The sequence below is a fragment of the Abramis brama genome (assembly GCF_963993115.1).
Source record: "Abramis brama genome assembly, contig: SCAFFOLD_75, whole genome shotgun sequence".
In the NCBI taxonomy this organism is placed as follows: Eukaryota; Metazoa; Chordata; class Actinopteri; order Cypriniformes; family Leuciscidae; genus Abramis; species Abramis brama.
Genome location: NW_028156014.1, coordinates 139,194 through 155,242, shown reverse-complemented (window position 1 = coordinate 155,242; position 16,049 = coordinate 139,194). Strand labels below are relative to the sequence as shown.

The window sequence follows — 16,049 nt, the reverse complement described above, 5'->3', positions numbered from 1 at the left end:
ACCATACCTCTATGTTTTCAGAAGATGAGCTGCGTGCTTTGGAAATAGAACGACAGGCGGAGGTTGCGATCGCTCAACAGCCCGAGGACGTGAGGATGAGAGCCAACACGAACTGGTGGTGTGAATGTGGGGGAATATGCCAATCTATCCCGACTGAAATAGTGTCTGGGCTGTGGCGAGTGGGACAAGTTACTGCCATCGATGACCAGGCTCAACGCGTCAGATCAAGATGAGCGTGCCTGCAGTTGTGTCACAGCTACCGAGGATTTCACAACGTTGATCCATCCTGCAGTAACGTTACTCGATTTTTTTTTTCCGGTGTGATAAATTGAACTGGAAAAAACGCCCCACGCTGAATGGACCAAATGGACAGCTGTCCACAGAGTAAGTGATTATTTTAAACATGACGCATGTATAGATCGACCCATATTATACCTGTATTCACATTCACATATTATACCACATATTCACATTTTATGTGTTGCGTGATATCTCTGCGCCCAAGTAACAGTGCTTCGCCTGTGCGGTGGGGGTGGGGAATAGGGGCACCTCATTCGATGAGGGCAGAGGGGCAGTGGCTCTAGCCACCGGGCCACCCCCCTGTGCACGGCCCTGATAGGTGTAAGACTTAAGAAATTAGAAAATGGTTTAATGTGAACAATTATCATACAACACTATACATATCTGGTATCATTTGGAATGTCTCAGTGTGACTGGTACAAAGGTCTCATCCCCAAAGAAGTAAAACAAAATGTAATGAGTTTAGAGATAACTTGCACACAAAGGAGGGTGTGTCTTCCAGGCAAATGACATCCTGCTCTCAAAAGGTGTAAACTCTGAATGCAAATTCCCAGTGTTGGCAAATGTTTCAATGTGAAAGAAGTTTCTGTCTCGGTCTGTGTATTCAAAGCACAAGCACGAGAGGCTCAGGGTGATTTGTAATGAGATCGACCCATATGTAGCCTATTTCCCGAGTCATAGCCTACATCTTTTACTCTTTATCTCTGAGAAATTGATGATATGGTATTGATTATCTTTGAATTGATTATGTAATTGGCATGATACCTTTACCTGACAGAATCAAATTGTAAACATTTGATTTTATTCTGACTTGCTCTGAAATTGTTTTCCCAAGATTAAACGGATTTGTATGTTACCTCAAATCTGTGTCAGATTAGTGAAGACTAATATTAGACACTAATTCAAGTGTACTTGGTTTGTAAAGACAAGAAGTGAGTTTCCGTTAAGGGCAGCAAAAGTGCTTCTTGACATTGGTTAAATTTGGCTGTGTCTTACCTCTGTTTTAACTTAATGTTACTTTAGATAAGTGTACGTGGGAAACCACCGCATGGCCAATCCAAAGCTATTATAAGACACGTAAAATTAGTTGACTTATATCTTCATTCTTCTTTTCAAAAAGAGGATAAAGTGCACATGAAGTCAGTACATGTACCAAAAGGCCATCCAAAATTCACGCCTCCAGTTGAGGTCAGGAAAAAAGTTTACACCTACCTCTTGGATGATAGAAAGAGGTGGCATGCATCGTGTCTCGCACCCGTGTCGACTAATGCAATGGATAATGGACTGAGCACCAACGTTGAGAACTTGATTCGATCTCATGTTCCATTGTCTGGAAATCCAGTGTCTTTTTATGCTTGTCCACAGGAGAAACTTTAAAGACGTCACGTGAGCCAGGTTAGCTAAAGGACTATATCTATTAGTCACAGAAAGTGACATGGACTTTTGCACACACTCACATTCAAGTACTGAATAGTAGTTGAGTAGTTTTGTTCATATTATTTAAATGTGTTGCTTAGTGTATACTTCATCATATTCATGTGCAATTGTTAATACATTACTGGTTTGATGTTCTTTATTTCTATTTTAAGTCCATTTTTGGCTTCAGAAAGAATTCCTTTAACTAAGAGGGGAATACTTGATGTCCTTACATTAATTCACCACTAGATGGCACTCGAACTTCTTGAGTTAGATTTACATGTGAAGTAAGAAAAGAGTGAGAGAAAATGCTGTTTTATGAAAATGTACAGTTATACGTTTCTTTCAATTGGTTTCAATTTCTTTAAATGATTCCAAGAATTTGTAAATTCAGATATAATATACGCACCTCTCTTAACTTTTGATAACCACATTATCAACGCTTTTATAACCTCCAAATTGGACTACTGTAACTCCTTATAGCGGCTTACCCACCAAAGCTATACATCGCCTTCAAATGGTGCAAAACTCTGCTGCTCGAGCCCTTACATATAATAAAAAATCTGCACATAATCATACTCAATGCTTGTGGTCAAAGCGAGATTTCATGACATCCTGACGGGCTGAAACACACTTCTGCAGTTGTTCACTCTGCTGAAGTGGACTGAGGCAAATATTAGACTGTGGGTCCGGGGCTGGTGTCATTTTTAAAGGGGGGGTGGAATGCTATTTCATGCATACTGAGTTTTTTACACTGTTAAAGAGTTAATTTCAAAAATTAAATTGTACGTTTGAAGGAGTATTTCTGTGCCAAAAATTGTCCTTCCGGTTTGTCACAAGTTTCGGAAAGTTTTTTTCGAGTATGGGTCTGCGTGACGTCAGTTGGGGCGGAATTTCCTTATATGGGTCCTAAGGGCACTTCTCCCGGAATAGAGCGGGTGCATCTGTAGACCAGAGCAAGAGAGCGAAAGCAGTACGCCATCAAAGCGCTCTGCTCGGCTTTTGGAGGTCAATGTCACCAAAGAAGTGTGTTTTTGGTTGCCAGGGCAAGACGACCCTGCACAGATTCCCAAAGAACCCAGCGTTAAGGGACCAGTGGATGGAGTGTTTTTTCAGAGCATCATCAACAGAGTTGTGCAAGACTGTTTGTTCCCTGCATTTCGACGATGATTGTTTTATAAAAAAAGCCCAGATCGACGGATTTGCAGATCGTTTAATGCTTAAGATCGAGCAGTCACAATGATAAAGGTTTGCAGTCGCAGGCGGTGAGTAAAACTGCTTCAAATGTCTGTGTTGTTAGCTCGGCACGTTAGCACAGCTTTAGCGTCGCCCACACGGCCCGCCTCCAGCCGCTCGTTTTTTCCGGAAAGACTCGGTACAGCCTCTCTTTATTTTATAAATATAATAAAACTAAAGACTTTTTGGAGACATGAAGGATGCAATACTACTCTATAGGTACTCAAGACTAGCAGGAGATTGAGTGAAAATGAGCATTTCACCCCCCCTTAAATTAAAGTCTGCAAACTGGGTCTGTCCCAGACTGAAATTGTCCACCCTCACTCGATTCAACTGTCCTAGCAAACTTTTGCCCAATTTCAACTTAACCTTTTATTTCCAAGATGTTGGAAAAGATAGTGCTCTTACAACTTCAATGTTTTCGAACTGATAATCTGATTTTTGAAGAATTTCAATCTGGGTTTAAGGCAAGACATATAGTACTGAAACTGCCCTATTAAGAGATCTTAAGGGGTGGTACCTTTTTTTTGTCCATACAATTGTGGCATAAGGGATACACTTAATAGGGCTTAAGCCCAGGCAGTTTGCAGACTACACCACGATGGGACTGTCACCCAAAGAATTAACTAATTTGTTCAACCAAGGCACTCAAGTTCGTGGATGGATAGCCAGAGACAGTGGTCCAGTACAAAAATAGAATTTATTTTCACTTCAACAATGATTGAGATTTCACAACAAACATGCACTGTACACCAAATCAAACAAAACACACACTCAATATTCACTCCACTCACTATACTCTATTCGCAACGCACACATACGAGGGAGGAGGGCAATAGGGCGGAATCTTACCAGTGGGAGGCTAGTGGCTCGAGCAATGAGCATCCATGAAAAACACCCCAATCACACGTGTCAAATTTCATACACACAGCAAGAGATATGACCACACTTGGTGAACACGCAGCCACAGCACACCAAGGGACCCGCCAACGCAAGGGGCACTGCTCCCACTGGCAGTTCTCAGCACCTGGACAATGAACAGACACATAGAAATTAAACAATTACAATACACAAGGTCTAACAAGCCACCCGTTCTAAGGCCCAAGGTGATACTGGGGTCAGCAATATGAACAGAGACTCAGTCACAATAAATCAAAAATAAACAATTAAACGTGAACAGATCACATAAAAAAAACCCAAACAAAAATCAAAATTAGGCCAATCCTCTTGGATATCAACAGCAAGAAAAGGCCTCCATACAAGAGTTAAAAGCAATAAACACAAAAACCAATCAAAATGGTGTCAGTCCAAACACACTCAAACACTGATTCACAACAAAGACAGGAAGAATGATCAAACAGTGTTAAACAGGCAGCGATGTAACACGCTAGCCAGCCGCCTGATAACTTGAGCTAATAATTGAGTTCAATACTCCTTGGTCCAGTGTGAAAAGGCAGCCGGGTACGACAAAAATCCGTGAACATGTAACGTGAAGAATATAAGCAAAGCAGCAGATGTTCAGCGCCGATGTAGCCAACTGGCGGCCGCACCCCCGGTTAAATAGCACTCCCTAAAATGCACAGAATGTCCATTTACGAATATGTCCCACATTAACCATTCAACTATTACTCAGTATAGCAACATATACTTAACAGCGTTGCGTCACAGGCTCCGAGCTCTGATTGCTGATAGCAGGGCGCACACTCAGCTGGTGAAAGGGCTGCTGCCACACCGGGGATTCTATAGCACAAAACACTCCCTATAAGCCCACGTTATAAAGTTAACGAGTAGAAAGAAACGAAACTAACCATACCTGCGGCGCTACGGTAGACAGATAACCAGGCAGATATCAGGTCGCTGCAGGCAAGGGCGTAGATTTGGTTTGAACATTGGGGGGGTTGAAGTTTGGGTATGCCTCCTGATATTGTGATCATGGTATAAATATTGGGGGGGTTGTAATGCATAGATTTAAATATTGGGGGGGTTAAAGTTTCTTATAAACTTCATCTTAATTCCGTCACCATTGCGTGGCTTCATTTGTCAGGTAGTTTGAGGCAAAACTTGTGCTAATATTAGTTTAACGACCTATATGTAATATTTGCAATAGTCTATCTCACTTGTGTATTATAAGAAATATCACTCTATAAAGCCCACAAGCATTAGATAAGGCAATGGGGTTTCACTTTTATGTGTTTTTGCTGTCATGAAAGCTATGTCTACAAAGGTTTTAACCAAATTTGAGTTTCCAGAAATATGATTTCTGAAGTATTTTGTATGCATGGCTTGATGTGTCATATTTTGCAGTGTTAACAATGCACTTAATGCACCGAGTTCAGCAGTGGGTGTCCACGGTGAGGAGGAGCCAGGGGCAACAGCAGCAGCAGCAGGGAGAGGATGGACAGGCTGTTTTCTCTTCTTGAGAGAATGATTGAAAAATATATTTTTTTTCTACATATTCTTGTTTAACTTTTTTTCACTTTTATTTTTTAAAAGTGTGATGGGTGCGTAGCTGACCTCACATAATTAACTCTTCCATGATTTAAATTGGTTATTTTGAAGTTTAATTTTAACATGGTTTGTTACTTTATTTAAATCCCCTTAGTATAGGAAACAAACACAGATACGTTAACAAGTTAAGTTTATTAAAGTTTGAATGTACAGAAGAGTGCACACTTCTTAGATTCTTCTTTGCTGTTTAACTCTACGTGAGTCCTAGATACCTCTGGTCCATGGAGTGAACGGCCACATTCCCTGTGTCAGCAAAGAAAGGGAGAGGTGGGGATCCAGCCTCCAAACATATGCTGTTCCAGAGGAAGTTGGACTGTACCATCATGATCCGATCAGAGAGGGATCTTTTATTTCATTTCATTCAGTTTCATTTTTGGTTTGTTTGTCTGGAGTAGTTTTTGTATTGTGCTTAAAGTATTTGATTGTATTATGTTAGGTACGATACAGTGGATATTTTGTTGTAAATATTATTGTTAATTGGGGAAAGTTTTATTTGATATTTATCTTTATTTTTGTTTGGTAGAGGCTAAAGGAGTTTGTCTAGCAGTGGTGAATATCAGAGGGGAGTCAGATTTGCCCAGCCATAGACATCATGATCTGCTGACCTTAGTGGTTTTTGGTTTGTTTTTATTTTATTTTGTAACAGGGGAGATTTATTTATTTTCTAAGCTAATTTTTGTTAGTTTCAGTTTAACTTCCATCTTAAGTCTTTGATTTTTATATGGACTTTATTTTGGAAATTATTTTCATTACATCTGCCCCTGTTTATAGTGGTGCGCTAATTTTCCCATCAAGTTTGTTTTTATAAATCACAACTTGTGCGTGGGAAGCGCCTCTTTCAGTGCCTGTTTTGTGCATAAGCAATGATTATAAATGAGGCCCCAGGGGTAATTTATTGCACCTTCCCCAAAAAAGTGCATAGGATCCTTACTAATGTGCACCCGAATGCCAAAACTATTCAGACTTATAAAACCGTTCGTACGCCAGAACCTGCGCAGAATTCACTTTATAAATCCCAGTCAGCGAAATATTGTGCGCACATGCATCTCCTCCCCGAAATAACCATATATGGAGCTTACAACGCCTAGTTTTACTATGCATATCATTTGCATATGATTATTCATCCACGTGATAACATGTTTAACAAGACATTAGGAAAATGTGAAATATGGATGGGCCGTCACAACTATTTTTCTCCAGGATGCAGGTACTCTCATTTAAAGACATCAAGAAATCAGAATTAACAATTTTTACATTATTAATACACTTTTATTGTTTCTATTGTGAAAGACTCAGCAGTGGACATCATCAAAAAGTTGCTTGGCTGATGTCACCAAGCACTGTTGTTTGCTGTATTACAGTTCAGTCCAGCTTGAGAGATCAGATTCTCCAGAGCCCAGCTGTGTGTCCATGAAGAGTGACTGGTCAATGGATCATCCACCCGAACTTAAGGATGGAGAGACACGGCCGAATTTAAGGTGGAACCTTTTTTTTCTGCACTGATATTGGGGCAACGTGAAATTTTGGAAATCGGTTTAAATGTGATTGGTTAAACAGAAATGAGAGTACTGCACTGCAATTAGTAACTGAAAGTATTATCAAATTATCCACAATAATTAACAAATATACAGTGGGTGAATAATATGTGTAACTTCATAACTTTCTAATTCTGTGACGTTCTGCAAGAGCAGATTCCACGTGGACCTGCTCATGGGTTCTCATCATAAATGATAAATACAGTAATTAAAAGATTTAAATATAACCTCAGATTTAAGATACCTTAGTTAGGACACAGTGTAATGCACATTATATGTAATTGATTTCAAATGTATCACAGATTAAGTTAAAATAAAATGCAGTAAGTTGACATTAAGAGTGATTTTTGGAACAATTTAAGTGGGACTTTAATACAACTTTATATGCACAATATGCATTCATAATTGCTTCTAATGTCTTTAAAATAGTTAAAGTGCACTGCTCAATGTATGGACAAGAAATTAATGTGAACTAAAATATACTTTAATGTCAGTTAACAATACACTTAAAGGATTAGTTCACTTTCAAATAAAAAAATTACATGATAATTTAGTCACCGCCATGTCATCCATGTCTTTCTTTCTTCAGTCGAAAATAAATTTAGGTTTTTGAGGAAAACATTCCAGGATTTTTCTCCATATAATGGACTTAAATGGCGACCAATGATTTAAAGCTTCAAATGTCAGTCTCAATGCAGCTTGAAAGCAGTGGCGGCTGCTGGTCTTTCAAAGAGAGGAAGCTCATTTTCGGCCTACATCATAAAACTTGTCCATTTATTTATGCGTAAATTCTACGTTCCTTTTCAAGAAAATGCTCTGTGACCCTGTTGTACCAACTAGGCGTCTTTTCCAGTGACTTGACCAGTGTCCTCTCAATGGCCAGCAGAGTTAAATATAATTGTATAAATGTGATAATATAATAAAGGTATAAATAATAATATAATAAAGTATAATAATACTACTACTAATAATATATTTAATTATTTTAATAATTATTTTTTAATTATTACTAATAATAATATAAAATATAATAAGTAATAATGTAATAAAGGTATAAATGTAGAATTGTGTGAAATGTATTATGAAAATTGGCTAGCAATTTCGACAAGCAAATACCAAGAAATAGGTTTCAGCAGTTTGTCTTTCAACTACATTTGAAAAATCCGCGATGGGACTGAGCTTGAATAGCTTCAGCATCAACGACTTTTTATTGTATGAAATCTATAGGCTAAAACACATACACAGAAGAAAGGCTAAAACAATACTACTTAATACACCCTAAGCATGCTCACACACATTGTTGTAGATACAGATGTTTGAAATAAAAGATGGTAACAAAATGTTTATTCCAAATCTCCTCTGTATAACATTTTCAGGGTTCACAATAATTGTGGCACAATTGTCATGTTATAATAGTGATTTTATGTCTAAATATGAATGCAAAAGCAAAACTTGAGAAAATAACTTTATTAGTAAGTAGAATTTACAATTATAATCGTTGGTTTGCACAGTAATCTCCACTAAAAAAAACAGCAATTTTTCCACAGCAACTTCATTAAGCAGGCTTAAACACACACAAAAACATTATTTTAAAAAGAAAAATTGGAATATATATTGGGAAAATATATGTTAATGCTCTATATAAGCATTACACATTACTTTGCAAACTAATTATATAAAACTATTACTAAAAAAACAAGTAATAAAAACTCAGTGAGTGTTTTAGCGCAATTTTCTGACGTCATGGGATCACAACACTAAGAGATAGTAAATCTTTTTAGGTTTTTTTTTTTTTTTTTTTGTGCGTTCCCGAGATTAGACCTTCCTTAACATAATGCCGAAAACCCGAAGTCTCTAGGTGGTCTGGTTGAGGAGGAGATAGAAGTGCAAGATTGGTGCGCACAGACAGAACAGAAATCATGAGTTAACAATCGCAATTTTGTCCGTTGGAAAATTGCGCTAAAAAATAATCAAAATGCTGGAAACTGATTTTTTTTTTTTTTTTTATTCTGCGGGTGTCTCTAGTGGACAACAGTAACATTACAGCCTTAATATTTCAGTTGAAATGAGTGATTGTTTAGAATTTACTGTGAGCTTTCTAGACATCAGAAATCCACAAAACCTGACATTGTTATTTTTTCAAAATGACCTGTTCTCCATATGTAGGCTACACAGTTTTGTGAAGTTTCTACTTTGTGCACAATATGCACAAATTGTCTTGTTTCTCATAATCTTTGATGATTGTTGTTTTGATGTTACATTACTCACAATGGGCCATGCCAGATAACTATAAAAAAAAGTTAATTCGATCAAAATTATTTTGATAACTTTTTGCCATGAGGGTCCCAAGATAATGCATGTCAAGTTTTAACTTTATAGCAAATTGGACAAACAGCCTACGAGAAGTTTGAAAAAGATGTTTCAAATAATTTCAAATATTTAATGAACAATCTGACTGACAGCAGTGGTTCTTGAGGCAAAGTTGTTCAGAATGAGGAGATTTAACCTTCAAACGTTTTGGCATCCCGTCGTGAGCGTGAATCACAGATCGAAATTCTTGCCATGAAAAACTTTTTGCCATGAGGATCTAGATGTCATTCTAGGTGTCAACATGTCAAGTTTCGAGTGAATCAGACAAACGGCGTCGAAAAAGTACATTTTTCTGAAAATTAAAAAATGGCGGAAAAATTTAAATGGTGGAATTGAAATCTGAGATATGTTTTGTTCGTTGATCCGAAATTCCAATGATTTCACTAAATTGAGATCTACCATCTGGGCCAGGTTTCAAGTATCTAGAGGCCTTACGGTTTTGCACAATCAGTTTTCCGGTGGAAGAATAAATATAAAAATCTTAACAATTACAACAGGGTTTCCGCATATTGTGCTTGAACCCCTAAAAATAAAGCTTTTCTGCAATCAACAAAGTCAAATCTTCTAACAAACAATTGTTTTGAAACCACAGAGATATATCAGAATAACCCTGTAAGATCACTTTTCAAAGCGTAACCACAACACACTTATACAGCAAGTCCCAGAGAATGCCTGGACTGATTAAATGTATACTTAAATGCAATGAAATTCGCACTGGATATAAGGATTTGATATAAGGCAAAAAATGTAATCAAGCACTTTCAATATCAGCTGGAATGATCTCACATACTTAAAATTCAGGAAAACAGTGCATATAGGCTAGTTGATCTGATGACCAAAGAGAGAGGAAAAAAAAGGGAGTGAGCATATACCTGAGATACCTAGTTATTACTTTTCCTGTTTCCTGTGGCACAAAAAGAAAAACTTTTTTTTAAATGTGACAGATTAAATCCTTGATATGCATAATTCTTGCATACATATGCCAGGTTATTACTGCTTTGGACAATGCCTTCCTTTAGACAGCTCCATTGCTTCCTGCAATAAGACAGAAGTTGTTAGCCATGAGAACAATTTGCTTGCAATTTGTGACATTTTAAGCAAATCTTGATCTAGTTGTAGTCTCAAACTACTTATAGGATTGTGTGCTATATATTTTACGAATATTTTACAATTAACCTTAAATATAAATATACTGTATAATCAATCACATTTACATTGTACTTTATGATTCAAAACTCATAGTCATTGTACCAAACATCTTTTTTGAGCATCTCTGTTGAAACTGGTGATGACCAAACTACAGCAAGAAAAGTTCACTTTTGTGCAGTGTTGCCACAAATGGACCACTGCTGTGGTATATAAATATATAATAATTGCACATAATGTAATATGTTATCAATAAAATGTTAATGTAATTTCTCAAAACAAAATCTTATTTTATTTTTTATTTTATCCACATAAATAGGCTATTGTATAAGAAAGGTATTACTTCATAAACACTAGCAACTTGTAATAATGGATAAATAAATTAATGTTTACAATAATTATTTTCTGTCTACATAATCATGAGCACAAATCTTTTTTTTTTTGTTAAAATTAAATTATTTTTTATGTCTTAAAGGTGCAATGTGTAATCATTCTAACGATCTATTGACAGAAATGCAATATAAGATCCATAACTATGTTTTCAGTGGTGTATAAAGACCTTACTTAATGAACCGTTATGTTTTTATTACCTTAGAATGAGTCATTTATATCTACATAACCGCCGGCACCCCCTTCTATGAAAGTCGATATATTGTGACGTCATGTTTCTACCGTAGCCTACAGTGAACAAACAGCGCTACAGAGCGTGTTTCGTCACTAACTTGAATGAGAAGCAGAAAAAGACGCAGTAGCTTCTCCTTCAAGTTTGCAAAGGGAGGGATAGGCCGTGAGTGACTGGCTGTTTGCAATTCGCAAACCTCACCACTAGATGCCGCTAAAAAATACACACTGCACCTTTAATCTAATTACCTGAGCTTGTGGATATTGTTTTTCTCAACATGAATGTGTGAAATAACATGAACACGATAACCATATGCACCCTCAAGTGTAGGCTGTATATACATTCTGTATGATAAATGGCGCAGTCTACTTAGCTTTTTTTTTTTTCTCGCCAAATATTCAAATACAATATTTTTGAAAAATGCACATCCCCAGTAAATACAGAGGATTTATGAAAGGAATGATAGGAAAAGATGTGTATGGAGAAGAATGATCTGTATAATATCCTATCATCCGTGAAACATGATGGATGCAGTGTTATGACATGGGCATTATTGATTGGGGTTGGAGCTAAACTCTGCCTGATAGCTCTCTAGGAGCTGGGTTGGCTACCCCATCTTAAATGGTTCATGTAATATATTTTTGTTAAACCCCTTAAATAATAATAATAAATACAGGAATATTTAAATCTACTGCATTTAATATTCAAAAACTAAAATAAAAATGCATCAATGTTTGTTGTGCCTTAAAAAGAATAATTGTTTTGTTATAGAAACTATTACAATTTGACAATGTTTTTGGTGAGTTCATAATGTAATACATTTCCCACAATTTAAAAATCATTATTAATTTGAGCTCCAATAACTAAAAATGATTACATTACAAAACTAAAATTATTACTTTACAAACCTCTTATTCCATCATGTGCCATTATCATTGCTGCTTTGTTATTACATTATGAGCCATATCTTGCACCCAGCGCAATTGACTTTGTACACCGCATGTATCATTCCTATTTTGCACCCGCGCACAGCGGACTTTTCCCTCCACAGACGCACGCCGGTAAACTAGGAGGCGTGTTCCGGCACAAACGTATTTTGCAGGTTTAGAAAACAATTCTGCCACTGACCAGGAAAAACCTAGTCTAAAGTCAGTGGTGCCTTTCGCATGTTATTCATATGCTATTTTAAGGGCGCATGCTTGGCCATAATCAATGTAGCGTGTGCACAACGCGCTTACACTCTGATTCTCTCATCTACACAGAAACAGCAGTTTTCATTTTTGCAAATCATACATTATTACAATAGATAGATAGATAGATAGATAGATAGTTTATTATAAAAGCATAAATCTAGCTTACACATTTACCCAAATTATCATACGTAATGTTGTTTTTGGCGGCCTGTTTTCATTTTAGTTTTAGTCTAGTCTTTGTGTCAAGCTGTCGTTTTAGTTTTTACTCTTTTTAGTCTAGTCTAGTTTTAGTCGACGAAAACTGATGACATTTTAGTCTAGTTTTAGTCAATGAAAATTGTATTTTAGTCTCTTTTTAGTAATGCAATTCTATTTAACCCAGTCAATATAGTATTTCAAAGGTTATCTTATTATATTTAGGGCTGTGACGGTGGCATTTTTTTTTACCACTGCGGTGGTAATGGACCAACTACCGGCAGTGGTTGGGTTTAAAAAAAAAAAAAACAAAACTTGTTTTATATTTCCACACAAAGACGCGTGATATAGCCTACCACTCTGCGCTTTGAGAGGAATGTGGGACACGAGCAGGAAAGAGACCATCGATCTCTTTTCTGATATCTTCATGGTTTCTACTTGATGTAAATTGGTCTGAAGAGCGAATTTTATCCTCCACAAGGGCGAGATATTTAGGCTATGTTTGAGATTGTGAAACTAAAAATCACCCGCGCGTGTGAAACGCGCTTTACAACTAAACTTGACGCGCCTTACCATGTCTAATAACAAACACAAACTGTGTTAAAAAGAATCTGACGTGCAAATACAAATGTAGGCTATCTGTCCTACAGCGTTTTTCTATTTTACCACAGTAAAGAATATGAATATAATAGGCCTTATTAAAAGCGAACCAATGAAGAAACGTTTATAATCCCCTTAGAAAATGGGTGAGACGTGAGTGAAGATTTGGGAAAAGAAACAAGAGATTGCATGCAGGGATGAGTCACGATTTTTGAATATTCAAATTAGTTTATTTAATTATAGAATATAGAATAAGTTGTGCGATTATTCTCTAAAATAAAATCTCCATGTTCTGGTGCTGATGCGGTGACGCGTTCATGTAACCAGAGGGTGACGCTGCCAATAACATACAGCTGTCGCAAAGAACCAGCAAAAGTAATGATTATGAATGTGTCAAATATATCAGTGAGACATTTTAATGGAATAACTAATGGAATAATATTGTTAAACTCGCTGATAATCGGGTGACCAGATCGCAAACCAGAATTTAAAGCCGACAAAGCTATGGGTTCACGCACAACTCTCTCATTCGTCGTGACGTTATAACATTTCGTCTCGTCTCGTTTTGTTCAACGAAAATTAAGAGACATTTTAGCATAGTTTTTATTTTGTAAACTACATTTAGTCTCGTTTTTATTCGTCAACAATATTGCATACGTTTATACATTTATTTTAGTCATCGTCACATAACCAGCATTTACGTTGCGTCTCGTCTCGTTTTCGTCAGGTGATAAAGGTTTGTTGACGACAATATTTCGTCATAATTTTCATTGACGAAAGCAACACTAATCATATGCCTGTTTAACCGAAGCTAATTTGGCTGTGTTTCTCCATCCCCAATGTCACTTCTCTGTGTTTTACGGCCGTGACGAGAACGTCGGTCTCCTCGGCTGTGAACCGCTCCTGGCGTGCGTCTGGCAAATCCGCCGTTATAATAGCATCCGCCATGGAACAAGCGCGTCTGCTCTTAAAGGGAATGTGAAATGACGCTCTGATTGGTTTATTTCACGTTACGCCCAAACCACACCTATGAATAATGAAGCTACTTCAGACCAACCCATTTTAGATTTGCGTCGGGCGCAAGAGTCATTTATCCCGCCGGTATAATAGCAACAGCGCCCAAGACCCGCCCACAAAGTTTGCGCTTGATACTTGCGTTTCAGATCGTTAAAATAGGGCCCTATGAGTTGCTACACAACACTTAAAGCACATTACTTTAGAAAACATGATCAGCAGCTTTTTCTGCTGTTCCTGCACTGTTAACAGCTTACCTCCATTGAGTGCTTTTTGTTCATGTCCATTCTCGTTTCCGGCTGGGAAATCCAAAGAGGAATACAAAAAAAGAAATAAACACAGAAAGCTCATTAATAAGATATGTATCTTCCTACAGTATAGATGCTTCTACTGACAACAGATATTTTATATATCTTAGCTACTTAAATTAACAGTGTTACAGAAAACACAATGTAACAGAGCTACAGAAAACACTGCTTCCATTTATATTTTATATGGGGATAAATCTGGGGTAAATCAGGAATGATTTAGGGGTGGAGTTTGGGGGGTTAGTGCGCAGATGAGGAGGAGGGAGGGTCTAGCTAGCCACCGTTTTGTTTGACAATACTTTAAACGTCAACAAGAAGTGACATCACCCAACATCACTAATGGCTCGTTTCCACTGAGCGGGACGGTACGGTACGGTACGGAACGGTACGCATTTATTTGCGTTTCCACTATCAAAAGTTGTGAATGGTACCAAAATGCCGAACCGTACCGTACCACTTTTTAGGTACCCTTCCATTGGGGTACCTAGCACAGTGGAACGGTACTAAAAGGTGGAGCTAGACTCACTGCAGGACGTTGATTGGTTGACAGAGAATCGTCACTTGCGCGTGCTACAAGAGGAATGACAACATTTTTTAATATACAGTTTAATATAATACTACTGTTACTGTATCACGAAATGTAATTTTAAGAGTTTTTCAGGCGAGAATGTAGTTGTTTAAAGCTCAAATCTGTGGTTTATTTATAAAGATGATTTTTTTTCCCCCGGTTGTGAGATCCATGCGTTCAGCGGGGCTCGGCGCTAATGTTTCCCGGCTGGATGAGCCTTTCCTCGGCTAGTTCTTCTGACGTTCGTCGCTGACTCTGACGGTAGTGGTTAAACATAAGATATAATTCGTCTTGTGTAGACCTAACGGGCGATCTTTGCTCTCGTGAATATATAATGAGTTCCCTGTTAATCGTTTTGGCTGAGGGCTAAGTTTCGTTTCATATTAACGTTATTTGTGTTTAACTTTACTTGTAATGTTAGACTAGAGCGCTGCATTTGGATATTTGACTGAATTGTTTGCTTTATTTCTTATTGTATAGCTTCTTGTACCTTTTACTTAAACTTTTATATAGGCTATTATTGATAAAACTGAAATTTTACAAAAAGAAATATGGTTTCTTGTCATTTTTTATTACAAGATTATCACTGATGTTTATTGCAACATTTGTACAAATGCATATATTGCCTGGAATGTTTTTTTTTTTTTTTTTTAAATAGAGGTAACGTTAGGGTTGTGTTTTAAATTTCGTTTTGTTATAAATAGAATAACGTATAACGTGCAGTGAATAATCAATATGCGTTGCGCATGAACCACATTTGTGTCCCTATAATGTTTAATTTATTTAAATGAAAACGAAAAGAGGCAGAGTGGTGTTTTATAACATATTTCGTTTTATTGTTGCTTAAAATGTACATACAGAGTAAGTTAACAGAGATAACCGGAGTAGCAGAGCGAGCTGAGTGACGCTTTTAAGAACGCGCTGTACCAGTGCGTACTTGATATTGAGAAAAGCCTAATGTCGGCGCTTGTCTTCTTGTGACAAACATGTCGAGGAGCAAGAACAAGATCTGCTGTATGTCATCCATTGTAGTTTACT

At 37.2% G+C, this 16,049-nt stretch overlaps 1 protein-coding gene across 4 annotated transcripts in view; it reads right to left on the bottom strand.

Annotated features, from left to right (window-relative positions):
* Nucleotides 1-8,447: 8,447 nt before the first annotated feature.
* Nucleotides 8,448-16,049, bottom strand: part of LOC311077169 (H-2 class I histocompatibility antigen, Q10 alpha chain-like) — a 17,250-nt gene continuing 9,648 nt past the window's right edge. For 2 of the 4 annotated variants that reach the window (XM_084138979.1, XM_084138978.1), the window contains exons 8-9: nucleotides 14,393-14,434; nucleotides 8,448-10,400 (exon numbers count right to left, since the gene is read on the bottom strand). In XM_084138979.1, the coding sequence (XP_083995105.1) occupies nucleotides 10,381-10,400; nucleotides 14,393-14,434 (62 nt within the window). In that variant the 3' untranslated portion in view covers nucleotides 8,448-10,380. The remainder of the gene's footprint in view (nucleotides 10,401-14,392; nucleotides 14,435-16,049) is intronic. The other 2 variants (XM_084138981.1, XM_084138980.1) reach the window with 1 other exon arrangement.